This window comes from Pezoporus flaviventris, unplaced genomic scaffold (assembly GCF_033815535.1).
Source record: "Pezoporus flaviventris isolate CSIRO_AGI_PZ_B2104156 unplaced genomic scaffold, CSIRO_AGI_Pfla_v1 ptg000029l, whole genome shotgun sequence".
Classification (NCBI taxonomy): domain Eukaryota; kingdom Metazoa; phylum Chordata; class Aves; order Psittaciformes; family Psittacidae; genus Pezoporus; species Pezoporus flaviventris.
In genome coordinates this window covers 11,201,636-11,229,441 of record NW_026892577.1, presented here as the reverse complement: position 1 = coordinate 11,229,441, position 27,806 = coordinate 11,201,636, and the positions used below count along the sequence as shown (strand labels likewise).

Here is a 27,806-nt window from a genome sequence, read left to right as displayed (position 1 = left end):
GGACGATGTTGCATTTTTCCCTAGCAGAGGAAGGCTCAAAGGCTGTGAATCCTGGCAGGATGCCCAGCCCTCGTGTCTGCTAAGGAAAGGAGCCGTGACCAGCGAGCAAGCAAGCTGTGTCCCCTGTTTTCACACTGCGGGGAGGGTGGGCTTTGTCAGCCTGGACCTGGGGGTGCCCTATCCTACCCCATGGTACCCCAAACCCCCCAACTTTCCCCCCTCTCCCTAGCCTGGCAGAGCATCTCTCGCTTGCCTGCAGAAGAGGAGCACTTAGCTGGGATAAAAATAGCCATGTTTGCCTCCCGATGGACCAGGGGTGGCAGAAGGTGAAAACTTCCCCCATGAAGCTCTGCTGGGCCCCCACGTCTGCAGCAGGATGGACCCACAGGATGCTGGAGATGGAGCGGGTGAACCTGGGCACAGCACATGCAGCCCAACTGACTGAGGCTACTTCCCTGGTCCCCAGGTGTGCTGAGAAGAGGAGGCTGTGACGGAGAGGATGGAGGATAGGGCAGGCAAGCAGCAGCAGCATGGACAAGCCCAGCATCACAGGTGGTGTGCGAGCTGCCTGTGCCCCAGCCCTGCTTGTCAGGCCCAGCAGTGGGGGCATCTCCAGGGCTGTCCCGGGAGTTTCTCTCCAGCCGGTCAGGGCACACAGGCTCTGCGGTGGTGGCCGGGCCATGGGCAGGGCTGGGGGAACGTGTTCAGTTCTCCGAGCATTTCTCCACTGCGTTTTCCTCGCTAAATGGCTCTTATTTTTAGATCCAGGCAGTTGCTAAGCATCGCTGCCTCGCTAAGGCGGCTTCTTTCATGGCTTGACACCAAAGCACGCTGACAACACGCTGCCGCGTGAGCGCGGCCCTCCCTCCTCGCTGCTCTGGATTCCCTTTCTGCCCTGTGGATCCTGTGTGCTGGGAGGGCCAGGCTGGGCGCAGGGGTCAGGGTGAAACGCTTTGCCTCCTCTATTGACCTTACTCCCCTCCATCTCGCTACTCAGACCAGAGGGTGATGAGATGAAGGGATGAAGGGAGGAGAGGTGGGAAACGCTGGGAGCTGGGCAGCCCCTGAGATGTGCTCAGGACCCCTGTCACAGTGCAAACACGCAGTGCACCTAAAGCCTCTGGCTTTGCCTGCGGTAGGAACTCTTGAGCACAGCCCCCATCTCCCAGGATGGCATCGTGCACAGATGGCAGCAAAAACCGGGGGCAGTAGCGGGACCTCCAGCTCCCAATGCCAGATGTACCAGTGGGTCTGTGAGCTCCTTTAGCAGCACCTTGCCTCTGGAAGTCCCCCCAGTGTGTGCTGCTGCTTCACCCTTTCCATGCGGTTGGGGAAGATGGGGTAAAAACCCTTCTGGAGGCTCCAAGGCTTCCTGCGTGAGAAACCCATGCTCGGGGTGGGGAGCAGCTGGAGGGGACCTGCCTCTATGCTTGTCTGCAAGCAGGCAGACCGGGCCACCCTCCGCACAGCTCTGCTGCATCCTGTGGCCGCTGCAAGTCCCCTCTGCCTCCGACCGGTTTCCCAGCCGGGGGAGACCCAGCAGCCACCCTGGTCTGGGCAGGGCTGGGGTCCCCCTTCCTCTGTAGCTCCTGCGGTCCCGTTGGCACCGACACGCAGGGTTTGGGATGCCCTCGCTCCCCCGCAGTGGGGGGGGGGGCCGCGCTCCTCCTGCCCCGTGCCTCCTCCAGCCCCGTCCCCGTGCGGTCCCCATGGGGCTATTCCGAGCCCTCGGTGCAGCGCGGAGCAGCCTCTCCCCCGGAGGCCTCCCCAGCCGCCCTCGGCCGTGCCTCAGTTTCCCCGCAGCGGCGCAGGGCGGCGGGGCCGGGTCGACGGCTCCGGGGAGGAGGCGGGGAAGGACGGGAGGGAGGGGGCGGCCGTGCCCAGCCCCGGCGGCGGCGGCGGCGGGGACCGGGGCGGCTGCGCGCTCCTGCCTGCTGTACCGAGCCGTGCCGAGCCGAGCCCCCGGCACCGCCGGCCCCTTCCTGCTGCCGCGGTGAGCGCTGCGGGCGGCGGGGCGGGGGGAGGCGGCGGGCGCGGGCCCCCCCTGCCCGGCGGCGGAGCCCGTGCGCCCCGTCGCGGTTCCCCCCGCCGCCGGGAAGATGCGGAACAAGGGCAGGAAGGAGAGCCTGTCCGACTCCCACGACCTGGACGGCTCCTACGACCAGCTCACGGGTGAGTGCCGCCCGCCGGGGAAGGTGCAGCAGCCGCTCGGGACCACGGCGCGGGGGTTCCCCCCTCTGGGCACCCCAGCACCGCCCCGGGCACCCCGGTACCCCTGGCCCGCCCGCTTCCAGACCCGGCTGAGCCCCGGCCCCCTGCCCGCCCCGCTTCGCCGCACGCCTTGCCCGGGGAAGGGGGTGGGCCGGCGCTGGAGCAGGGGGACAGTCCGGATCCGCGGGGAAGGAATGCTCCGGGGGGGGGGTTCGCGTTGATCCCGGCCGGGCAGAGGTGTGACGGGAAAAGGCCCCCGCCGCGGGGTGGGATGCTTGAATCGCTTTTGGCCGCCCCCAAGCTCTCCCGTCCTCACTGCTTCTCCCAAGCCCCTCGGGACACCAAGGTTTGGCACTGGGTTCTCTCTGCCTTGGCTTGGACCCCCCGCTGCACCCTGGGTGGCACGGCAGCACCCTGGCAGCAGGTTTCATGGGAAGAGAGAGGCTCACCCCTATCAGTAAACCCCAGCAACACCACAGAGCCTGTTGTCTTCTCTGTCACCCAGTGCCCCCTTAGAGCATTTCCAGAGATGCTTTATTCCCGGGATGGGGTGGCCGTGGGACAGGGAGACCAAATATGACCCATCTGTGACACTATTGCATCCCCCTCCATCCTTTGCCCCAGCAGGGAGCTGGCTGGCATCCCACATCCCACCACATCTGTCCATCCATCACACCTCATCCCCCACTGTCCGGTAGCGAAGCAGCTGGGCTGGAGCAGGCAACACCCCCCCTTCCCCACGTGCTCTCCATGGATCAGCCCAAATCCCATCCCCTTTCAGGGCCTTCGTGTCGCAGCAGCTATGAAATGGGGCCGCAGTTCCCACCTGCCTCCAGGGACCCACGATGGAGCCGAACCTGTCCGTAGCCAGGGGCCTTGGGTGCCCTTGTGCCGCAGGCACTGAGGTGTGTGCATAGGCGGCTCCTCTGAGTCCCGGCGATGCTTTTTCTGCCATGGTCTGGAGTGGATCTCAGGCTTTGCTCTGGAGCTGCGAGGAGGTGGTGGTGGCACAGGGCAGGACCCTGCTCTGCTTTCCTGGGCAGCCCCACGCCTAGGGATGCTGCTTGGTGCCTGCCCAAACGTGCGGTAGGGAAGATATTTTTGAGCTGTGTAGGAACTTGGAACCCACACACAACTTTTGGTTTCTCCGGTAACTTTAAAGTGTCCATATGGATCTAAATCAAACTGAAGTTAAAAATAAACCCCAGTCTCTCTGAGGCTGAGACCTTTTATGCCTAGGCTTACCTGAGAGCTAGCTGTGCATCAGGAACCTGGGCAGAGGGGAACCCTGCCTCTGTGCCAGCCTCTTCCCGCAGGGATGGGGTTGCCGGGAAGCCTCTGGGGAATAAGGCTGGATATATCTACCCCATTTCCCAGAGTGGGAAACAGAGGCACTGGGAGGTCATGTCACTCATTTGCCATAGCTGTCAGGTCAGTGACCAACCAGGGCAGAGCCAGTGGTGACACCGGGGAGGAGGAAGCTGGTCCCAGTGGCACCGATTTCCCCTGTGTTGGCTGCACTCAATGAAGCCATCCATCCCTCCCTGTGTTGGGAAAGTTGTTTTTCTCCCAGAAAGAGTATGGAAGTGATGCAGGCAGGAGGAGAGGGGATGCAGCCTTAGCTCTAGGGAAGGTTTAATAGCTTAAGCCCTTGCCTGTTAACCTGGCCTGGGTTCTCTTGGTACCCTGGGTATGTGGTGAGGAGCAGGGACCCCCATGGGGCTGTAGCACAGCCCCAGGGTGAAGCTGACGGTGCCAGAATGGGCTTAGTCTCTCCCTGCAGATGGGAGGGTCCCTGCTGACACTGACTGTTTGGAAGCTCAGCCCTGCCTGGGGACAGGCATGAGCAGTTCGGGGTATTCCTGCAGCCCTGGGGAATCCCATCCAGCAGGGTCTACCAGGGTGTGGGGGACAGCTGCCACACAAGATCTCTTCACTGAGGGATGATCTGATGTGAGGCGATGCGACAGCCCCGCAGCAGCTCCAGCGATTGCTGGTGTGCATGGGGACAGCAGCTGGTCCTGCTGCCTCCCCATCACACCCCAGAAACAGGGTTGAGGACCATCAGCCCCCATCTATGCATACCCAGAGAAGGGTAATCCCCCTTCCAACAGGAGAGGGGCTAAGGAGAAACAGGACACTCAGCCATGTGCCGGGCAGAAACCCCCTTAGCGCACTGGGTTTTAAATGTCAAGAGCTGTTGAAAGCGGGGTGCAGTGACAGTCCCCCCTCCCGATAGCATCTCCAGTGGTCCCTGGGCAGAGCAGCCATGGAGCTGCGTGGGCCAGCGGCACGTGGATGTGTGTGTGAGAGGCCAGGGCACCCGAGCGGGTGAAAGCCCTGTGTGAGTGGTAGGGAGAGCAGCACCGGCTCCATGTGCTGGAAGCACAGGTTGAAAGTGCTGGGGTGACCCAGGATGGGCCCTGGTACAGTGGTGTGGGGTGAGGACAGGCTCCAGCTGTGCCTGGCTGCTGAGCCTGGGGCTGGGAGTCCTTCGGGGTGTTAAGGAGAGAAATGTTTACATTACAGCACTAGGAAATTAAACGGGTCCATTTGTGGGGTATTTGGATGACGCCAGCGAGAAATAAAAGCCATCTATAAATTACATTATTCCTCCAGCCCCTCTAATGACATGAGTGATTAATGTGCGAGCAGAGCCCAGAGCCAGTGTCTCGGGACTGCTCTGGACATGGCCCTCCACACAGACGAAACGGAAGCCCAGTGCCGCTTTGCCCTGAGGAGCACAGGTACCGTGTCCCGAGCCCCGAATCCCGGCAGTGTGAGCGGCAAGGGGGGCTCAGAGGCAGCTTTCCCTCCTTCCCACTGCTCCACAGGGGTGTGCGGGCAGCAGGGCTGCTCCAGCCCCACTTGGGGAGCAGAGATGGGTGGCTTGTGCCAGCATGGAGTCAGTACCTGCGCTGTTTGTGGTGGGTCAAAGCCCCGAGCTGTGTTTCGGAAGGATAAGGGATGTGCCTCTGGGGCTGTTGGTTCCCCAGATGGGATTAGGAGGCTCACTTTTAACCCCCAGGTCTTCACCCCTGCCTTCTCCCTCCCGTTGTTATGTTGTGGGGTCTCGAGCAACCGCTTTGCTCCACCCTAAAGGCAGCCACAGCATTAGCAGGGGTGAACAATTGCTATAGACTCCAGCTGCAGAGCTTTGGGATCCTCCTGCCTTCCGAGGCATGGCAGGTGGATGGGGACTCCCTAACTCTTAGTTAGCAGCCCACCCAGTAAGATGAAAACTGTAGGTACCAGCACAGTGGCAGTGCAGCATCTGACTGAGCTGTCACTGGGGGTGTTTCAGAGGCATCTCTCCCGTTGGCAGCAAGAAACGAGAGATGGGGCTGAGCTGTCCCCCACACCGAAGGGTGGATGGGTCAGTGGGGTTGGCAGGAAGACAGTGGGAGCTGGAACTCCGGTCCCTGCTGTGGGGTGAAGCTGAAGAGCCGTGCTCTGGCGGTGTGGCTGCTGCAGGCGGGTCCCAGGTGATGGGCAGATCTAGGGCTGCACCAGGGGCTGGTTCTGCTGCCGGCAAACCCCGCGGCTCTGTCGTGGCTGCTCACAGCCTGTGATCACCCAGGTGGGAGGAAAACTCCACAGCTCGCTGTGGGGCAGGACTTCCACCTGCAAGGGGGGTCATTTAATTCCTAGGGAGTGGATGGGGTGTCAGTGCTAGCCTGTCCCAGATAACAGTGTGTGCAGGGGGGCAGTGCTGGCATCCACAGCTGCAGGATGGAGTGATGGGGCTGATGGGGTGGGAGGCAGGCAGGCTGCAAGTGTGTGTGGCAGGTTGTGTGCTGTGCCTGCAGCTATACGGATCCCAGGGAGGGGGTCTGGGATGGGGACTGTGCCCAAGACCATGGCAGCACCTTGCTCGTGCCCAGAAAAAGCTCTTTCCCTTGGCCAGTTGCTTCCTTGAGCAGCACAGGAGCACCCCTGGGTGCACATCCCTGCCAAGGGCCAGCTGCCTGCATCGCTGTGGCCACATGTGGGTTGTTCCCTCCTCCTAGAAGCAGCCCCCAGGAAGGCTGACACATTCCAATGTCTGGTCCATGGGAACCGAGCCTGCTGCCCGTCCCCCTCCTCCCCCACCAATCTGCCTCCTCTGTGCTGCTGCTGCTTCACAGGACCCCCCTCCGCTTGTTGCTTCTGCTGCTGCTGCCTGCAGTGGGGCTGGGCTGGAAGCTGGGATGACCCTCGAGCCAGGCTCCAGCTCCCCAGGAGGTCTCCAGTCACGGTGGGGAAAGATTCCACTCGTGTGCTGGTGAAGGGGCTCCCGTGGGGTCCCCTCCGTGCCAAAGCGCCTGCTCTCGATGGATGCCGCACCTTCCCGGGGTGGTGGGAGCATTGCCTGACTCTGCCTCATTTCTGTCTGCTGCCTCCCTCCCTCTGGCACCTCTACCCCTCTCCCTCTTCTCTCTTTGCTGTCCTGGCTTGTCTGCAGCCCTTTGATGCCAATGAATCCCTTCTCATGGGGTGTTGTGGCCTCCCCTCATCAGAGGCTGTGATCCAGGGGTCCCTGCCGGAGGGGATGCTTCTCCAAGTGTATGTCAGGGCAGAGCTGCACGCGGGGCGAGTGGCATGCAGGTGATGCTGCTGGGTACCACTGCCCATGGACAGGCTGGATTTTGCAGGTGGAGGGGCTGGAGCCGAGCTTCTGGCAGCCGCTGCTGCATCCCGCAGGCAGAGACAGGTCAGAGCCCGCGGGGAATTGGTGGCACAGGATTAATTGACAGGAAGTTCGTGGGTTTGGTCGGCCGTTAAATGGCTGATTTCTGCAGATGCCGATGCATAATTCATGGGCTGTCGCAACTTGGGCCAAGGTGCACAGCTCCTGCTGCACAGGGCTGGCGACGCACGGGCAGGGAGAGGTTCTGCCCCATGGCTGTGCTGCAGCTAGAGTAGGTGCGTGGTCTTGGTGGTGCTGCTTTCCTGCTACCCAAGAGCAAGGAGCTTGGACAGGAAAAGGTTTGGGAGGGTGAGCAGAGCTGGTCCCTGGAGCAGGCTCTGGTTCTCCTTGAGCCATAGCGGGTCAATGCCTCCTGTCTGCAGCTGAGCCTCATGCGCTTGCCTTGCAGCTGGGACATCAGGGGGTCACCTCAGCCCGAAGGACAGGAGAGACCCCATTAGCGGAGCTGCTCTGCCTCTCGCTGGCTCTGCTCGTTAGCGGTGTTTTCATTAGGAGAAGTGGTTTGGTTCTGTTTAAGCCAAATTGCTGTGCTTGGGAGATGATAAATCCATCTGCTGGCAAATCACTCTCCTGCCACCGGGATGGATCCAAGCCCTGGGCTTTAATCGTGCTGCAGATGAATGAGCCTGTAGTGAAATGAATCTCCCTGCCGTGCCTCACCAGGCAGAGGAAGGCTGAGCTGGGCAGGCTGCCTCCCCGATGCCATGATGAGGGGCTCTGTCTTGAAGTGGGGGGTCGAAATCCTCTGCTAAGGGGTTGTGGAGCCTTGGGGGTGGTTATTGCTGAGCAAGTGAACTGATGGGGCTGGTTGCAAGTGGCTTTCCTGGGAGCAAAGGGGGAGAGGACCTCCTTTCCGTGGGGCTGTGGGTGAGTGCAGGGGTCCTGCTCAACCCGCCACCCATGCCAGGATGCTCTGCCAGCAGCCGGGGCTGGGTGGGTGCCATGCCATGGGGGTGAACAGCAGGACAGTGCATGGGGCAGAGCAGCCCCATCGGACAGGGCTGGGGTGCAGAGGATGGATTCATCCCCACTCACAGCAAAGCCCTACTAAGCAGCTTTGCAAAGGGCACATGGCAGCAGGGCTGTGCTGGGTGGAAGGCTTTTATCGGGGTCCTCCGGCCCCCAGACTGCTCTGGCTGCTTCTGGCTCTTATATTGTCTTCTGCTTCACAAGAGAATGGGTGGTGCAGCCCCTGGGGAGCACTGTCAGTAATTAGCTTGTTTGGAAACAGAGCCCTGCAGCAGGGGAGCTGGGGCAGGATGGCTGCAGTGTTCAGCAGGCTGATGGGGATGGAGGTGCAGGGGACTGTCACTTCACTGCCTCTGAACTGGGGTCTCCTTGAATGTTTCCTCTCTGGTCCAGACAAGGTGTCACCTATGGACATTTGTTGGGCAGGGGTGCATGTGTATGCCCACTCTCTCACAGCATCATGCCTCTCCTGCCTGTGCCTGGTGCCCAGTGCTCAGGTCTGACAAGCTCTAGGTGACTCCAGCACTGCCTTGGCAGGAACCACCCTGCTTTTGAAGCCATTGGGTCAGAGATCCCTCCTGTTTAGGCAGGCGGTACCTCTCCCGACCCCAGTATGGTATTAGCATCACTGCTGGGGGCTCTGCAGTGTGGCAGAAGGGTTGGTGTCCCATCCATGCTGCTCCTGCTCGCCCCATCTGGGGACACGGGGCAACTGAGGATGTTGAGGTTATGGTGCATACAAGCAGGTGCTGCAGCTCTTGAGCACTGCTGCAGTGCCTGTCCAATTCCTGCACCAGCTCCATTTGCAGTGAATGTGCTGGGGGCTGTGCCCTGTGCAGGGCAGAGCAAAGCATGTCCCTGTGTGCAGACAAGAATGATCCATGCTCCACTTAGAGAGCCCTGGGCTGTACCTGGGACAAGCTGATGGCTTTGTCCTGGGCAGGAGGGGTGGTGTGGGGTCTGGCTGACCCATGGAGAGGTATGATGAGGACCATGCTGCATCAGCAGTGCCCATGGGCAGACAGGGTGCTCAGGGCTCCAAGGGCTGGCACCAGGTTGGCAGTGTAGAGGGATGGCTTCACCTGCAGCAGGTCAGAGACAGTGACGGAGTGACCGACCCTGGAGGTGGGCTTGTGACGTGAATCTGCTGCCCCAGCTCTGCTGTGCAGAGATGGAGGCACTGTCTGGCCAGGATAGGACCCCCTGCACTGTCCCGCTCTCCCCATGAGCCACCTCCTATGGCAGTCACATTCCTGCTGGGAAGAAGATCGACAGCCTGAAGCAGAGGGAGCTTTCTTGGCAAGATGCTGCTATGAGAGACTAGTGGACCCCATGGGGCAGAAGATGGGACCCTGGCTCCAGGCACTGACCCCAGCAGCAGAGCTGGGGTGGATTGGGTCCCTTACCTGTCCTCTTCCTATCACCAAACCCACACATTTGGACACCAGAAAAAGTGCTTTTTAGGGATGCAGCATTGGTGATGGTATGGCCAGGATCTGAGTCACAGGGAAAAGGATTTCCAAGGCTTTTCCCTTGGCCTGGCTGGGGAAGGTACAGCCCTGTGGGACGTAGGGAGGCATCAGCAAGCTCCCACATCCATGGGTTACCCTCAGACCCAGCAGGAGCTGGGGAAGAGCTGTCTGGCTGCTCTTACCTGGTTACTGCAGCCCATCCAGCCGTGGCAGGATGCTGCTGGAGCTGGGCTGCTTGCTAATGGGATTCGACAGGCGAGCCACTGCTCCCAGCCTGTTCGGTTCAGTGTGCCTCCTAGAATGGATTTCTAAACCTTGCTTTGCTTGCAGAAAGCTTCTGGATGGGTTTCCAGGCAATAATCCTCCAGCCTTTCATCACCCGGCCCAGGGATCCCCCTGGGACTACTTGGCAGTGGGTTGTTGGAGTCCCCAGTGTGTCTCTGCGTGTCTCTCGTGTCCCCAGGAGGTGGCTGGGCTGGTGACAGCTCTTGATTTACTCTGTGAAGAAATGTGGATTAATTCTTAATGGTGTGATTTAGCAAAGCCTCCTGGGGGTGAGGAGAAGGGAGAGGAGGGTCAGACACCATGCTCTGGGCTGCAGCCCATGCGATGGTCCCCTTTGCCCCCACTGCTGCTTAAGGACCATGGCAGGCACCTGCCCACCCTGGTCATCTTCCTGTGCTCTGAGGGTCATGCTGGCATTGGGGGGGGGGGGTTGTGTCTGGTGGTAGGGCACAGCACCACCAGTTCTGGTTGCACCTGCACAGGGTCTTGGCTACACACCTGACCCCAGAGCAGGGAGAGGCAGCGCTGGTGCAGCACAGGCAAATGCTGCAACCTCAACATTTGGCAAATGCAGGGCTTGAGCCGTGCATCCAAGGGTGCTGCAATAATGCTATGGTTGCGACTGGTCCTGGCATCCCCTGGGGACATCTCAGCCCTCTCCTGTGTGGTGGGCCCTGCCCTTAAGTGCCTTTTCCTTTCCCCCTGACTCTCCTTCCAGAAGCGGCATCTTCCAAGCCCAGCCCCTGCCCTGTGCTGCTCGTGCTGACCCAGAACAGATTTCCCCTGGCGCGCGCCCTCCCCTCCGCTGTGCACAGTGAGTCACTCCAGTCACCGGGAATCATTCATGTCGTTTCCCCCTTTGCCGCAAAGTCATTAATGTGCGTGGAATAATCTGTTGTGTAACGAAGAGGATCAGCAGAAGCGCTGCTCTGGCAGGTGATGCCCTGGCGCCCTGATGCCTTGGCCACCCCTGGCCCAGGAGAGCACAGTGTAGTGGGATTGACAGCTGGAAGCATCCCAGGTCTTGCTGGGGTTGTGCTCCCATGGCTGCACTGTGCAGGCAGTGATGGTTTCTTCTCCTTGGGTGTTATCCCAAAACCCATCAAGCCCTGCCTGGATGCTGCTGGGTGCGATGGATCCGTTTGTCATGGTGTTGGTGTCTGCTTGCCCTCGCACAGCTCCTCTGAGAGGGGATCATCCCAACCGCTCCACGCTGACACAGGCAAGAGGTGTCCCTGCATTGACCAGGGTGTGCGTTGTGGCACCCTGCATCCCCGCCACATCCCTGCTTCATACCTGCCACTTGCTACTGCTCTGAGCCTCCCAGGCTGTGGGGTCACAAGAGCTTCCCACCAGCAGTCAAATCCCTCCCAGCTTCTTGCTTCAGAGCTGGGGACCCCAAGGTGCCCTGGCAAAGGTGCAGGCAGTGTGGGACCCTGCATGGCTCAGAGCCCTGCTGCCCCAAAGTCATGCTTGTTGTGGTTGTGGCAGATCTGGTCTCTCCCCTGCATGGCAAGGAGGAGGAAGGGCAGGGAAGAGAGCTTTTGAAGTTAAGAGTCGTTGTGGCTGCTGACCCCTTGCCCAGGGTTAATTTCCTTCTATCCTGTGCTCGGCCAGGCATTAATTTAAGGATGCTGCAATGGAGGAGGCTAAGAGCATTGGGCTGAGAGCAGCAGGATTTAGTAAAGGGCAGGGACATGGCTGGGGCTGGGGGCTGTGCAGTGATATGTGATGGCATGGGATGTGCAGGAAGTGGCCATGCACCCCTCAGGACTGAGCCACACCAGAAGCAACTGTGGTGGTACCCGGTGGCTCCCACTGACCACTGGAAGAGGACATGGGGGTAAAGCTTTTCTGTCCCCAGGGAGAGCACCGCTGCTGGGTGGCTGGGCAGGGAGCAAGCCATGGGAAATGGGACAGGAATTCCAAACGCAGGTGTGGAGGAACCCAGCAGATGGGCATCGTGCCTGGGTCTGTGGGGGGCAGAGCCCCTCTGGGGTGCCACGTCCCATCAGGGACTTTGTCCCCTTGCCCCAGCTCGGCAGTGAGTCCCCTCAGTGCAAAGGGCTACCCTGAACAACACAGGGAGGGAAGAGATGGTATTTAATATTTCAAAGTGGCTCACTGAAAACCTGCTGCTCTCTGGGGCTGGTCCAGGTGCAGCATCCCCTGGGGAGAGGCTGGCATAGGGGCTACCTCAGCGTGATGTGAGCTGGAGGGGAGACTCTTTTGGAACCACATCCATAGGGACAACAGAGCCTTTTCCCTGCCTCCATCACTCACAGACCCGAGGGTCTCACCTCTGCCCAGGGCCCAGCTCTGGGGCAGACACATGGGTTCCAAGGGGCCGTGGTGGCTCCCCGGCCGCACACCATCCTGCGCCTCCCTCGGTGCTGTTTGTTTTCTCAGCCTGCCCTGCTGTAATTACAACCCGCTGTCTCTCTCCGGGTACTATGTCTTTCCTTTTATCACTGCTTAATTAAATAACTGTGGGGAAGTGAGGGGCTGGTAACCCCTTGTTTGCCAGCATGAACTACCTGGTGCTGCTGGGGAGGCCTCTGGGGGCTGGCAGAGATGCTGGATGGGGATGGCTGTGCCCTGGGGTGCTTCCATGCCCCTGAGAGGGATGAAGTGCTGATTTTGTTGTTCATGGGCACAGCGCCTCTGGCACTGACATTTCCAGGTGATCCCTGAGGAAGTGCCCTGAACACCACTGCTGTCACCCCAGCTGTAATTGTCCCCTCGGCTTGGAGCTGTGCCCGCTGCCAGGCTGGAGGAGCGCATGGAAGGGTGCCTGCTGCCAGGCCAGCCACCTCTGCCCACAATTAGTTGGTGCTAATGAGTGTTCCTGGCAGCTGCTGCTGGGTCAGTGAGCTCCACTGAGTATCTCCCCCTGTGGGGCCAGACACATGGGTCCCCCTCCCTGCTCGGCAGAGCACCCTTGGTTGTGCTGTTGGTCCTCAGCATGGACATGGCTCCCTCTGCTCCCTCTCCCTTCCCTCGTCCCTCCACCATCTCTCTGCCTTTGCACCTTCCCTAGGAGGCTGGCCCCAGTTTGGGCACCAGCAGTGATGCATCTCCAGGTTCTACCCTGTCTTGCTCCCGTGGGTGCTGCTTTCTCCCATCCCAGCCATGCCGCGAATTGCTGTAGCACTGGGAATGCTGTCTGTTATAGCATCCTCAGGAACAGAATGCGGCCCTGTTTAAAAACATGCGGGAAGGGGCGGTGGGAGCACTCCCCCAGGCACTGCCTATCCCAACCTGCTGGCCTGGGGAAAGGTTTGATCTGATGGGATTTCCATCTACCTGAGACAAAGAAGTGCTGCACCAAGCTGTGGCAGGGTGGCCCAGCTGGGGTGGCAATTCATGAACATCCCCAAACTGCTGCCAAGCACTGAGGTTTCTGTTTGCCTGCAGCTAGGAATGGGGCTCTTTGTGGATGCGATCCTCTCCCTTGCAATGTCAAGTCCCTGTGCACCAAGCACCCACTGCTATGCTTCACGTTGGTCTCATGGAAAGTGGGCGCAGCTCCTTGTGTTGGTGATGAAAAGTACATGTGTGGCTGGGGTGGAATGGAAAGTGTCCCCCATCTGGGTACTGGCTTCACAGGATGTGGGCAGCCTTGAATGTCAGAGGCCTGGCTTGGGAATGATCCCTCTGGATAGGGAGATGGAGAGGGTTTTGGGGCACTCTGGTGCTTCATGGCAGGATGCTGTGGGGAGAGGAGCTCCCTGCACGTGTAGAGGTTGTGTGCAGGCAGGAGAGTGCAGGTGAGCTTGCAGGCTCAGGGTTCTTCTCCTCCCAGTGTGCTGCCTGTGCCCCTGCCTGCCCTGGATTTGCAGCTGGAGTTGCTTTGCACAGATCAAAGCCTGTGGGCATCTCTCATCTTGGCTTACCTGGGCCCTGCCTGCCCCTCAGCCCAGAGCGCAGCGGGGATCTGGAGGTAATCCTTGCAGATGGGATGCTGCTGGCTAATTATAGAGGAGCCTCTCTCTTCGTGGGAACCACGGCGAGTCGTCCCTGGAGCCCAGGCGGTGATGGTACAAATCTGCTGCTAATTAGACTTGAAAGTCCTCCCGTGAGCTCAGGCGCAGGATGGATATTTGATTATTAACATATTTATTGCTGAGCCTCTCAGCAGGTCTTGCACCAGGAGGCTGTGCTCTCCCCCTGAGAAACTGCCGAGCACGTTTACTCCTATCAAGTATGTTAGGGGGCTCAAGGGGAGGGAGGCTGCTCAGCAACAGGTGTGCTCATTTTTGGGGGTGTCTCACCAAGATGTGTGGAAAAGACACATTGCTGATGCTGGCCCTGGGTGGGAGCATGGCCCCCAGACTCTGCTCTGTGCTTCCCACTAGCCCCTGTCAGGTGGGATGCTCCTGACCCTTGTGCCCAAGTGGGAATCCAGAGACGTCTTTTCCCACCTGCTCCAGGCACTGGGTAGGTGGTGAGGATGCATGAAGAGGCTGGAGGAATGCTGAGGGCCATGCCCTCCCCGGATATGGGAGCAGGGCTGGCATCACTTGTGGCCCAGCTGAGATTTTTCCCATTCTATCGAGAATGACCCAGCAGTGCAGAGCTGTGCTGAGCACTGCAGCCCAACACAAAGCTGTGTGCCACAGCACCCCCAGGGAGAGCATCCCTCCCTCTGGTGGAGGCAGACAAACTGTAATGGAAACATTGCCTCTCAAACAACCAAAAATAGCTTTCCTGTCCCCAAAATGTCAGTTGCAAAAGGCAGTCTCAGGGGGCCCTGCCGGGCTGGCAGTGGGCTGAGAGGGTACCCTGGAGTTGCTGGGTGGGTGGCCCTGTTGCCCATGGGGCAGGGAGCACAGGGCAGGGGGCTTAGAGGGCTGAGACATTGTTTGGGGTACAGGTGGGGAGAGGGTCAGTGCTGGCCATCAGCCCGGCTGTGGGGCTGTGCAGCATCTCGGGTTGAGGCTGGAGGAAGGTGCAGGTGGGTTATGGGCTGTCAGAGGGGCAGCACTGATCCTCTGTGTCTCTTCTGCCTTAAGCCCCCAGGTCCTGCCAGCCATGTTATCACCCATCCAGGGGTTTCAGGGCAGGGCTGGGGTCAGTTGGTGTGGGGCCAGGTGAGGAGCTGTGGGTCAGCACCTCAGCCCCATCTCCAGCACTGCTTTGCTCTCCCTGATGTGTTGCTGTGTGTCCCCATGCAGGGAGGGTCCGAGCTGGGAGCGAGGGGTATGCACCTTATTGCAGCACTGGAGTTATTAATAGCAGCAAACACTCAGTATCTTCAAGGCAAGCCCTTTTAGGGGGAGATTCCTGCCACTTGCAGTATGTTTTCCCTCCCTGGGAACACTCGGTTGCTTATCTCCCTCTTCCAGTTGTGCACCCAGCATGTGCCGAAGCCTCTGGATAAGCCATGATGCTAATAGCCTGTGCTGCTCAGCCCAGTAGTGTCTGCCTGGGTGATGGAGGGAGTCCCGCTGCCTGGCCCCATGCTGCCTGGACAAGTGGAAGCTGAGGCTGAATCCCAGCCCATTCCCACTGTGCTTTCTCCTGTCACCATGCCGAGCCGACGCTGATTGCAAGGAAATTAGCCTTGTGCCTTGTCCCGTTTCTTGGAGCCCAACCTATGATTGCATGGGGCTTGTTAATTTGTCACTGTCACTGTGGCTTGGCACGGGGTGGGGAGCATGGAGAGGCTGGTGGGCTACCCCTGCCCTCTCCAGAACTGGGAGCAGGGCTGCATCACTTGTGGCCAGGCTGAATTTCTTCCCAGCCTTGCAATTCAGGAGAACCCGGTGAGGCTTGGCATGGGAGCTGGGACAGGCTGGGGATGCAGGGTGCTGTGTTGGGGATGGAACCCCCTGCTGATCCCTGTGAGACTCATGGAGCATGGTGGGCATCTGAGGGGCAAAATGACACTGGTTCAGGATAAGGAGGTGCTGTGGCTGTGTGCTGTGGCTGTGTAATTCTCCAGTGTGAGCCATACACCCCCAGACAGCAATGACACCACTTCTGAAGGCTGTGCTCTTTGGAGGTGCTGGGGACAATGCTGCCCCACTGCCTGACACAACCTGGGTGCCCCCAGCGTTGCTGGGCTTTGCAGGCTTAGTAGACTCAGAAATGGCCCCAGGCAGAAGCTCCAGGCAGGCTGTGGTGTCCTTGTGTACTGCTGTGGTCTCAGTGTGTCAGTCTGATACAGCTGTGCTCAGCTCATGGCCCTTTTCCCTCCCATGTGCCTCAGTTTCCCTGCAGATACTGGTGCTGGTCTTTGCCCTTCCTTTGTAGGGCATGGAGAGTCTTGGGGTACACCCTGGAAGCCTGGACAGAGCGCGATGGAGCGCATCTCCCCATCTTGTCCCCTCTTCCCCTGTGCTGCTACCCTGTTAGTGGGGGCAATGAATTATTCATGCCCTGGCAGGCGGGGGTGTGTGATGCCAGTGGGGCTGACGTGCTGCCGAGCACAGAGAGCTTTTCTGTGTAAATCCCTGAAATATTTAGCAGAACTGACTTAAAAAGTACAGCTTAGGAGGAGTTCATGCCTCAGTGTAAGCTGGAAGGCCAGGGAGGGGATGATGAGGGGTAATGGATGCACTGTGGTAGTCCTGGAGGGGTCTGGCCCTGGTCTTTGCCCAACACCCACCACTCAAGTTGCTGGTGGAGCTCTTGTCTGTCCATCCAGCCACCCATCCTCTGGGTCTTCTTGCTTGTCTCTGCTGTCAGACGGTGGGGGTGACCCCCATCCTTTCCCTGCACTGTAGGGTGCTTTGGAGTCCCGTGCTGGGCTCAGCCCACTGGCTGCGGCATGTCCCAGTCCCCAGCCCAGGGCCACTGGAGCCAGGCTGCTACCCCATCACCTGCAGCGTGCTGGCTGCTGGCAGGTTGGCGCTGCAGGACCGGTGCACAGCACGGGGCTGAGCTCCTTCCCTGGCAGTGCCTTCCTGAGCAGACAGATCACGTCACATGCATTTTTTAACAGGATCCATCCGCTGAGAACGAGCTGAGCTGTCGTCGCAGGTTCGTGATCAAAGCCAGACGTGCCCTGGCAGCCCGGGGGAGGGTGGCCCTGCGCACCATCCCTCTCCATCACCCCTGATTCGTGGGGCAGAGCACGCTGGGGATCCAGCAGTGTCACAGGTTGCAGGTGTGTTGCCCCTGCATCCCTGGAGGTACCAGGATGGCCAGTGTCCTCCTGCCGGGCATGGTGTGGGAATTCCTGACCCAAGCACCTGAAGATGGGGCAGCTGTAATGCAGAGCTGGTGCTGCCACTGGGCTTTGTGCACAGAGCTACACCCCAAAACTGCATCTTCTGCTAGGAGTGAGATCCGGTTGGCTCACTGGCAACCAAGGTGAGGGAGGATAGGGTTTGTGCTTGTCCTGGGATGTGTTTTGGGCCAGGTTCACAAGGGATTGAGGGGGTTAAGGGGTGCAGAGAGCTGTAGCTGGCTCTGGATGGGGTGGCTCATGGACCCAGCTGGCTATGCCACAGTGGGGCTGCCCCCCAAGTCAGCCTGGGCTGCTGGCAGCACTCCCTTGGCCTTTGCAAGCTTGCTCTTTCATGCGTGCTCAGCGCCTTGGTGAGGCAGGAGCCACGTGCTGCCCCATGCTCTGTACATCGCAGGCTAAGCCACTGGAGTGCATGGCTGAAGGCAGTGTGGGCTCAGGGTTAGAGCATACTGCTTCTTTCAGGCTCTCTGCCCCACTCTGAGCCTTCCTCCCACCTCCTTGCTCCTGTCCCCCTCACCTCCCGGCCCGGTGGGGCGGTGGACGCCTGTGGTGGGCCCATGCAACACATTTGTACTGTGTGTTTCCCTCTGCAAGCACTAGCAGAGCCCTCGGGCTGTGCTTCACCGTGGCAGCACATTCCGTATCAGAGCCGCTGCAAATCCTGCCTGCTAATAGCTATGCAAATTACCTCATTAGTTGCCTTATTTAATTTCACTAGCAGCACTTTTTCAGCACTTTCCTGAGTCCCGGAGGCTGCGTGTCCCCAGGGCTGGGAGGAGGCAGGAGCAGCAGCAGGACCGCACGCAGGGATGGCCGGGTTGAGCTCTGCGGATGGCAGCAGTGTCTGGCTCCCACAAAGCCACCCTCCCTGACGTGCTGTGTCTGGGATCCCTGCTGCCGGGATGTCCCCCTCCTCATCCCTCTCTGTGCCCTGGCTCTGGGTGAGTCTTGCTGAGCTCCAGCCAGGAGCTGCCATATGCCCTCCAAGCAGCCATAGGTCTGGGATTTGTGTGCTCTCCATCCCTGCAAAAAGGTGACTGCTTGATCTAAGTACAGAAAGAACACTGCATCTGCCCAGTCGTTATGAATCTGAGTGGTGCTTGAGGCTTGGCACGGAGCTGAAGCGTGTCCTGCATCCTTCCAACCCTCATTGCCCTTCCTTGTTAATGGAAATTTGCCTCCTTCGCATCCCTACTGCCCTTCATCCTGGAGGGAGATGTTGGCAGATCTGTCACAGGGGTCTGCCAGACTCCTGAGAACCCCCAGATACCCTGGTTGGGGGCTGGAGCCCTGCTCTGCTCCTGTCCCTGGGGTGTGTGGCTGGCACAGGTAGGAACAGACCCCGAGCATCAACCCAGCATGGTGCCCCTTGGGATGTCTGTGTCTCAGGCTGTCCCTGCCCACGCTGGGCATGCACGCAAGTGTGGCTGCCTGCATGGACAGCTGCCTCCTGGGTGTATTTTCCAGGGGTGTCCACACGCCCACGACAGCCGTGTCACTGGGATGGGCTTTGCACAGGCACCAGGGGACCCACATACAAATGCTGGCCCTGAAAACTTAATCCAGCCACCCTATGGGGTTGTCTGTGCCACGCTGAGCTGCCTGCAAGCATTGTGCCTGCCTCCTCCCCTTCTGTTTATCCTTTATTTTTCCCCTTCTTTTCGCGGCTGTGCTAATGAATATTTCATGGCCAGGAACCAGCGTGAGCTCCCCGGCTGCTCCCTGCCCCTCGCAGCAGGTACCAGCCCAGATGTCGGTGGCTTAGGAAGGATGTGTTTGCCAAGAAACCATCTCAGGAAGAGAGGATCTGGGCAGGGAAGGAAGCAGTGGCTCTGGTGCGGGCAACTGTCGTCGTTGCGCCTCCAACCTGCAAGGGACTGCCCGCAGACCGTGGTGACGGCATGTCCACGCACGGGTGGCCTTCACAGCTCCCGTGCATCCTTGCCCATGCGTGCATGGCCACGCTTGCCCCGACACAACTGCACGTGTCCCCTCTTGTCCCCCGTGTGCCACCAGCCGCTGCAGCCGCCGGCATGAACCATGTCCCCGGTTCACCTCCCGGTGGCCCGGCCGCTGCTCCTGCCGTGCGGTGCGGTGGCTCCTCTTAGCGTCGGGCCGCAGCAACGGCACCGAGGCACGAGGGTCCCAAGGCACCACACGGGCCGTGACACCGCCAGTGAGCCAGATGGGCTGTACTGGCCACCCCGGACTCCTGTGTATCCAAGTCGGGTTGTCCCAACAGCCCGCAGGCAGGCAGCAAGGAGTGGGGGCAGGAAAGTAGGGGACAGTGTTGCGCTTCTGTCTCCCTGAGTTTGCTCTGCAATGGCAAGCTGGGCTGGCTCCCAGTCTGTGTGGGGCTGGAGATTCCCTGGAGCTGGGAGGCCACTGGCCTCCTTGTCAGGGGAGCAGGTTTAGGAGCACCACAGGCAGGGTGAGAAGCTGGCGGGGTGCACCCTGCAGTGACACCCGTGGTGTCTGCAGCCCAGGAGACATCTTCAGTAAGAAAGCTGTGGACAGGTGGGCTCAAGAGCCCTGCTCTGTAGCTTGCTCTTGATTTCTTCTGGAGTCCCGCTCGTCTTGCAAGGGAGGAGGTGGGTCAGTGACTGAGCGGCTCTGCTGCCCTTCTGCAAGGGCAAGCTGCATGGTCCCTGATGCCAGCCTGGGGACTGTTGTGCTCAGAGGGAGCCCTGGGATGGGTGAAAGCTGGCTCATGTCTCTGTGCAATGCACTGTCCTTCCAAAATGCCTGTTGCAGGTTGCTAGGTGTAGGGGGAGAGGACAGCCCTCTGGCTCAGCCCGTGTGGTCCCCGTGAGCTTCTGTCTTGTTGTCATAACTGTCACTGGTGGCAGCGCACAAGGACCTATTTGGAGAGAAAGGAAGGGCCTGCCCAAAGGGGTGATGCTCCCTTGGAAATCATTCCCCAGTACCTGGGCACACTGGTGAGCAGCCAAGCCTGGAGGTGGGGTGGGTGATATGGGTGCTGCGCTCTTCTCACCCACCATGTCCCTGCGGGCTGGCACACATGTGCAGGTGGTTCACACATATTGATGAGGGTGGGACACGAGCTCCCTTGTCCCACATGGCCATCACGAGCAGGGTGCACCGGATGGCACTTGAACCTCCTGCCTGCCCAGAACACGCTGGGGTGGAACTTTCCAGGCCAGGTGGGATCTGGCTCTCAATGAGCCGCATATTGGGTTTGGGATGGATCAACAAACTTTGTTTGCTCTCACGTCCTGTGGGCTCTGGCACCCTCCTGTGGCTGTTCTGCCACCTCTCCTGTATCCCACGGGTTTTGGACATGCTGCAGCCGCCTTAGGCTGGGTTGTGCTGGCTGGTCCCGCCGGTGATGCTGTGGAGCTGTCCCTAACTCCCAGCACGGGGTGAGCTTTGCATTTGCAGGATTTGGCTTTGCATCACGTAACTCACGGGATCTGATCGTTGCAAGTAACGGTCCCAGTGTGTTTGTGTTGTGGGTTTGAGCCAAGAGCAGGTCTCCTGGTTACTGTAGATAAGGACAAGGGTCCTAAATCCCTGACTTGCCCTTGGAAGGTGGCAGGGGAGGACTGGGCACTGCTGGCAGCCCATATTTCTGAGCTTTTGGCTGGGGCGGGTGGTCCAAGGATCTAGGTTCAGTCAGGGTTTTACAGACTCCCTACATCTGTGCCTCTGTGTCCCTTTCCCCTGTGGGGTTGATGTCTCCTGCAGCCGTTTCCTGGATGGGGCCTTTACGGGTGTATTACTGCAAAGTTGCAAGCCCTTGCTGCCTGCATGTTGTGCCTTGCTGCAGGGTCCCCCCAGAGCTGGCTCAGGTCTGCAGAGACTGGTGCCTTCCCCCCTCCATGGTGTGTGGGCTCTCTGTTTGGGGCGTGCCCTCCTTTGCATGGGCATAGCCAGCATAACAGACAGGAAGGGATTAGTTTGGAGGGGATGGTGCTTCTTTCAGGAGCAGGGGGTGAGGTTACCCCATACTAACCCCTGGGAGTGCTCCTGCCTCTTCTCTTGGGGCTCCTTGTTAAGGCGTTGGAAGGGACTGGGCAGTCTCGCTGTTCCTGTATGTATCATGCCTGCAGCCCCTTTCCCATCCCCGAGGGAGCAGAAGCTATAATTTCCATCAAGTCCCTTTTTGTTCACTTCCTCACCCATTAATAAGAAATGAAGCTTATGAGATAATAGAGTTGGATGGATGCGGAACTGAGAGATTCTGCTGGTGTGGGGTGTGGATGCGACGTGGAGAAGAAACTGTAAGCTGGGAAAATGGGACTTGGGGAAGGGATGTCGTCTTGAACATGCACAGAGCATCTCAGACAGGCTCTGGGAGCAGGGAAATCCCACTGCCACTACATACCAGACTGTCTTCTGGCTCTGACATAGTGCGCAAGCTAGCAACTCACTGCCAGGCTGAGCTTTGGGGTGAGCAGCTCTCAGCGTGGGGGGCCTGGGGGTCTGATTCCTCTTCTTCCCACCCTTGTCTGTTCCCCTGTGCAGAGCCAGTGGGAGCAGGATGCTCACAGTGCCGAGGGGCTGATGCCCAGGAATTTAGGATGCTCACAGTGCTGAAGCGCTGCTGCCACGGGGATCCAGGACACTTGCAGCATTGGATGATTGGTGTCTGAGGATGCAGGACACTTGCAGCGCCGACTGGCTGGAGCAGATAATTGATGCCCAGGGATGCAGGACGCTTCCAGCATTGGGCAGTGGGAGCAGAGGGCTGATGCCCAAGGATGCATATGCTCTTGGTGCCGGCTCCCCTCCGGAAGGAGCGTCTTTCCTTGCTCTTGGAGAGAGGCGGCCCTGGGATGCAGCAGTGCCTCATTGGTCAGCGGGACCTGTGGAGTCTGCTGGTTGCCATACCAACCTGCCTCTGGTTCCCGGCCAGCCGGGGCGTGAAGTGCCGGGTCGAGTTGGTGGCAAGGGGCGGACCAGAAGCCAGGGGCAACCCGAGGCTCTGCCAGCCAGGGAGGCGTCCATCCGCCTCTCCGGGAGAGCTGCCTGGCACCGCTGTGCTACCCCGGCCCCGAGCATCCCCCTGCCGCTACTCCCCACCTCTCCCTGCAACTTTGCAGCACAGGGAGGGCTGGCACGGCTCAGGGCGGGGGGGCTCTCCCGGGCACCCCGCTCCCTCTCCGAGCCTGCGGTCAGCTTCTGTGAGCCCAAGCCCTGGGAGGGGCATCTCCCCCCTGCCCCTCCGCATCGCACCCAGCCCGCGCGGGAGCATCCCAACACAGATAAACTTCCCGGCGAGCTGCCGGCCGCCTGGGAGCGGGGCCTGGCGGCTGCTGTGCTGCCGCTAGCCGCTCCGCCGGGCTGGACCCGCCGCCGATGCCCGCAGGCTCGCCCCGGGCAAGGAAGGCTCCGTCCTCCGCCGGGCACTGCCTGCTGCTCGGGGGAGCCGGGGGGCTGTTCACCGGCCGGCAGGGCGTGAGGCTGGGTCCCTGCTCCGCGCCGTGAGCTGGAGCCATGAGCCACTGCCAGCAGCGCTGCAAGAGGCAGCTGGGCCGGGTGATCCGCTTCTTCTACCAGTTTGTCACCGGGACCCTCTCCCAAGGTAGGTGCCAGCCTGGGGGCCACGGGGACTCTGTTCTGAGGGAGGGAGTCTCTGTCTGTTGGGATTTGTGGAGCTGTTTGGGGAGGGAGGCGAGATGCTGTTCAGGTGCTGAGTGGGGCTGAGTGATTCAGCCTCAGGCAGAGGCAGTTGCACTGTGCTCTGTCTGGGACAAAGCTGAAGATGCTTACAGGAGGCACTGGGAGCCCCTGAAGGTCCCCTGTGGACCTAGGGTGATGGGAATGTTTTATTTGGGGAGAGGATTGGCACAGAGTGGAGTGTGAAAAAACTGCTGTGCAAATAAATGGCAGCTGGTCTGACCCTTCCCCGCCATGCCAGGCATCACCTCCTCCAGGGCTGGGGCTGCGTCCACCATTCAAGTGGCTGGAGAAGCCCTGGGTGTGCCCAAGGGCTGGGGCAGGGACACACCCTGGTGCCTGCATCCTCCCTGGCTCATATCCTGGGACAGAGCTATGTGCTGTGCGCTCCTGGTCTGCTGTCACAGCAAGCCCTTGTGCAGCCCAGCCAGCTGCCCAGGACCCTCTCCTGGATGTGAGCCCGGAGCCACCTCCTGACCCCAGTGGGCACATCTCAGGGAGGTCATCATGTGCCTGTGTGCACTGGGATCCTGGGTGCCTGGCTCTTGCTCCCATCCCTGCATCCCCATCATAGGGGCAGGTTGCCCTCCCCATAGTCCTTACCTGCCTGGGACCCCTGCACTGCCCCTCCAGGCCACAATGGTGCTGGAGAGGAATGTGCTGTGCCAGGAGGTTGGGGAAGCCCTTATTGGGCCAGAGTGGCAGCGACACGCCTTGGAGCAGGGCTGGGACTGGCACCACCGTCACTGGGACCCAGCCTGTCTGCAAAAACCCTCCCAGGCTCTGTTCCCTCCTCACCCAAGGAAGCCCCTGGGTCTCCTCAATCTACACCCATCCTTAGGGGCCAGGGATGGCGGTTGCACCCTGGGATGCTCTTGATGCAGCACTGGGGGCTGGGACACAGGAGTAGTATCTGCCCTGTGAGCCATGCCCACCCGCCGTGCCACCTCCCTGCCCATAGGAACGTGAGCTCTGCACCGGAGGAGTCCTTTGCAGCGGGGGACATTCCCTCATGCCCAGCAGTGTCCCAGGCTCCACAGGCTGGTTGTGCCCACAGGCAGCACCGGGTCTGTCCGTGCTAGCTGGCTCCATTGGGCATTGGCCAATTAGGTGGGAGTGGAAGGGTCAGAAGATGAGTCAGCTGAGTCCAGCCCTGGGTGTGAGAGGCAGAGCTGCAGATGATGGAGTGGAGTGGGAAGGAGACCTCATGGTGTTCCTATTCCCAGCACCTGCAAGGATGTCCTGCAGGTCCTTGTCCTGGTGTTCTGGGCTTTGCAGTTGGGCACTGTGGAGCTGGGTCTGTAGTGGGTGTCCTGACAGCCCTGTGCTGTCCCTGCGGCCCTGCTGGGTGTGCACAGTGCTGGGATGAGTGCAGAGGGCATGGCTGGCAGTGGGGCACTGGCTACTGTTCATGCTCTTCTTGGTGTCCTCCCAAGCTCTGGGACAAGCCAAAAGAGGGTGAAACCCAGATCCAGTCAACTCTGTGTCCCTCTAAGGCTCAGAATTCAGATTTGGGAGCAGGATGTGGGGCTGCAACATCCTCTCCTTCCTAGCTCCTGCTCTAGTCTGTGTGGCACATGGGTCACCAGGCTGCTATTCCCCCTCCAGCTGTTGTCCTCCCCTATCAGCCCTTTCTGAAGGCCAATAAGCCCCTCTGCCCTCCCTGCATAGATGAAGGAGGTCCTGCAGAGCTCACTACAGAGGGCACCGGGTGCCCAGCCAGGTGGGCCCTGGGGTGAGTGCCCTCCTGGGTGGGTGGGTACCCTTCCGGGTGGGTGCCCTGGGAAGCTAGCCAAGGACAGGTTGCCGATGGGGGGAAAGAGAAATGACTCAATCAATTAACCAGATTAAAACTGTGACTTCACCTCCCCAAAATAGCATTTCGCCAATATTTTAATGTGCTTATTAATAATCTGCTCGCGCTCTGATTAGCAGCGAAGTAATAAGGGATCAGCTGTAACCTAAATTTAACTCTCCCTAATGGATGAAGGCCCTGAGAACCAAAAAAAAGAGGAGAGGTTCCTATCCATCAGGCTGGCTGCCCTGGCAGGTCAGCAGTGCCCAAGGGACCTGGGAAGCTGCTGCCCAGATGTGCCCAGGCACCATCACCTCTGCTGCGGCCCAACGGTCTTATTTTGGGCACGCTAGGCTAGGAGCAGCATTATGGATAGCACACAAGGCTTGCTCCCAAGCAGGGCAGAACCTGGCTGTGGTCATGGAGAGTGCATGGTCCCCTCCTGATGAGACAGGTCCTTTGGCAATGGGTGACTGCCCTGCTCCCTCCCCGTCTGCTCCTGTTCCACAGCAGGGGACAGTCCCCTGTACCCAGCTGCTGGGAAGAAGGGGACAGGGACCAGCCACCTTGCTACCCAATGGCTCTGGGTGTTGTCCCATGGCGTGCTGTGTGCACAGAGCTGCTTTCTGGGCAAGAAACCCTGTTCCTGGGCATTTCTATTTATACACAGCGGGTGGCTGGTGGGGTGGTTGATTTCAGCTGGGTGGCAGGGCTGCACTGCCGGCAGCACCGGAGAGCTGGGGCAAGGGTGGCTGGGCAGGGGACATTTCCTGGCTGTTACTGACACAGCACAAAGTGGCAGATGTGGCATGGAGTCAGTGCCAGCCTGGGCTGCAGCCTGGCACAGTGTTAGAGGGCCTGCTGCCCTTCCCAGTGCTGAGCCACAGGCGCATGCTGGGGCCACTCTGCCACCCTGTACTGTGTAGAGCAGCCAGTCTTGGGTGAGGGAAGAGGGAGGGAGGGGCAGATCTGGGTGCCTGGGTTCTGAAACGGGTACACTGAGATGATGCTGTGCTCCTCACCACACACCTGGGTGGCCACGTCCCCTGGCTGTAGCTGCCGGGGTTGGGATGGGACATCTTGTACACAAAGAGGTGTCCCATGCATGTTGGTGAAACACGTGGGTCCAGCATCTTCCCTAGTCATGTGTCCCATGGGGTGGTTGATGGGGGCAAGAATGGTATGGGGACCGGAGGTGTCTAAGACATGGGTGCAACTAGTCCCACAGGGTTTGGGATCTGTGAGCGCATGCACCCAAACCCACAGCGGCACTGGCCAAGTGCACCCAACATTGCAGAGCAAGAACTGAGGTGGTTGGCTCTGACTCGAAGCTGAGAGAAACAGATGCTGTCCCAAGGCATACCTGAGAAGGTGCTGTGCTGGGGTGCAGGGAACGAGGTGCTGGCACCTCTCTGCCTGACCCAGCTCTTTGTGCCAGCAGGGTTGCAGAGAGACTTTCCTTCAAGGCCCACTGTCTGGAGCAAGGACTGGCACAGGCATCTCAGCGGAGATCCTGGCATTTGCCAATCTGGGGCTCCAGCGTCATTCCCTGGGGAGCCCCATTTCCAGGACTCCCAGCTCTTCTTTGCAGGGTGGCTGAGCCCTCAATGTCCCGGGGTCATCAGTGAACTCAGAGCAGCCATGGGGCTGTGGTGATGCCTTGCTGGCCCTGTGTCAGAGAGATGCAGCCACATGTGTAACGAGCCCCGTCTGTTCTCTGCCTCCTGCATCGTTCTCCTGGCTGATGGTGCCACTCTCCCCCTGGGCTCGGAGGGATATTTTTAACTGTTTGCCATGTGCTGCCTGAGCACAATTAAGGTAATTGGTTTGGGAGCCTGGCTCTCACACAACGCTCCCAATTACCTGCCTGCCTTCCATGTGGCCCCCCGCCTCCCTGCCCGTGGTGGCCAGCTTCTCCGGCGGGGGGACTGCCGGGACACGGCTGCCCCAGATAGCGCAGTGGGGCTGGGTGGGGGGCACAGGCAGGCACAGGGGATGGAGCCATGGAGAGGACATCCCTGCACAACGACAGCCTGCTCTATGCCTCCCTGATTGCCATCCTCCTCCTCATCTCCTATTGGTTCACCACCCGCTGCTTCAAAATCATCAGCGGCATCGAAGGTACGGGGCTGGGGACAGAGGGGGACAAGGTGATGCTGGCCCATCCTCTCCCCTTGCAGAAGCTATGTAGTGAGGTGAGCCAGGAGCTTGGCATGGGAGAGGGGGATTGGGGACCATCCTCTCCGCCTCTCTGGGGCACCTCGATCTCCTCCTTAGTCACTTTGTTCCTCTTGGCCCTGTTCCTGTTCTGCTGTGTGTGAGAGCAGCCAGTGGCAGCCACAGCTGAGTTGTGGCAGCGCCCAGGGCTACTCTGGGGGCATCTGGCTCTGCTGTGCTGTTGGAGTCTGGGTACCACAGCCCCTCGCTGTGGGATGGGGATGCAAACAGGGCTCCCTGATGCCTTCCACCCTGTGGGGTGCCCAGTGCCGATGCTGGGGCCTCAACCTGCATTTTGGGGCTCTCGGTCCCTTTGGGCATAACCTACCTCTTTGCTCCTCAGATGGTGTGTTGGGTTGCTCTGGGATGTGGCAGGAGTTCTGGATTCCCAGGTGAAGGGTTTCTCTAAGCCTTGCTGCAGTGGGATGTGCATGCTGGGGGCTTTGAGACCCCCAAGGCAAGGAGCAGGGCAGGAGGGATGGCACCGGTGCCATGTGTCTGGGACAGGCAGGGCCTCTCTTGCCCGGGGGGGGGGGGTGTTACTCCATCCATCCATCCATCCATCCATCCGTCCATCCGTCCATCCGTCCATCCGTCCATCCGTCCATCCATCCGTCCATCCATCCGTCCATCCATCCATGTGACAGTTCCCTGTGAGGCTCAGCCACAGCCTCGTGGCTCTTCTGACAGCATGGCCAGATGCTGGCTGTTTGCAGGGGCAAGGAGCCACCCCGGGAGTAATGTCAGTTTGAGGGATAGGGGGCAAAGCCCTATTCCACTTCTGGTAGGGTGCATATGTTTTGGATGGCCTCTCTAGCATTCCTTCCAGGTGGCTGTGGGTCTGGCTCCGTGGGCAAAGTCCCTTGTTTGGTCTCATGTGTCTCCTCTATCTTGGGGGCAGCTCCAGATGGAGGTGCATCCCTGGAGACCTGGATGAACCAAGGGGGTGATCCCCTGACACCCCCAGCCCATCTGGAGCTGCCTTTGGAGGGAGGGGATGTGCTCTGGGCAAGCAACCCTGGTGAGTGTGGGGTACTGGGAGCTGGGCTCTGGTACAGTGTGTGGCACTGGGACATGGGATACTGTTTGGATTCTGCATTGTGCTGGCAGAGAACAGTGGAGGGCTTTTACTAATGGCTCCAGCGTGGAAATGAGTAATCCTGACATGGCGGCTGGCAGGTGATTTATCACTGCTCCACCAGGGAGGCCGGCTGGCACAGGATGGGGAGGAAGCCATCGCTCCATGGCTGACCTGCCTCTGTGCCCTCCAGCACCAGCATCCCGTGATGCTGATGGAGACGCACAAGGGGCTGATGATGATCCTCT

The 27,806-nt window shown here is 59.9% G+C and overlaps 1 protein-coding gene across 8 annotated transcripts in view; it reads left to right on the top strand.

Annotated features, from left to right (window-relative positions):
* Window positions 1-1,150: 1,150 nt before the first annotated feature.
* Window positions 1,151-27,806, top strand: part of KCNIP2 (potassium voltage-gated channel interacting protein 2) — a 44,106-nt gene continuing 17,450 nt past the window's right edge. For 2 of the 8 annotated variants that reach the window (XM_061458940.1, XM_061458933.1), the window contains exon 1: window positions 1,894-2,172. In XM_061458940.1, coding sequence (XP_061314924.1) covers window positions 2,100-2,172 — 73 coding nt within the window. In that variant the 5' untranslated portion in view covers window positions 1,894-2,099. Of the gene's footprint in view, window positions 2,173-4,830; window positions 4,959-22,146; window positions 22,374-25,885; window positions 26,385-27,806 lie in introns of those variants that run through there. The other 6 variants (XM_061458935.1, XM_061458941.1, XM_061458932.1 and 3 more) reach the window with 6 other exon arrangements.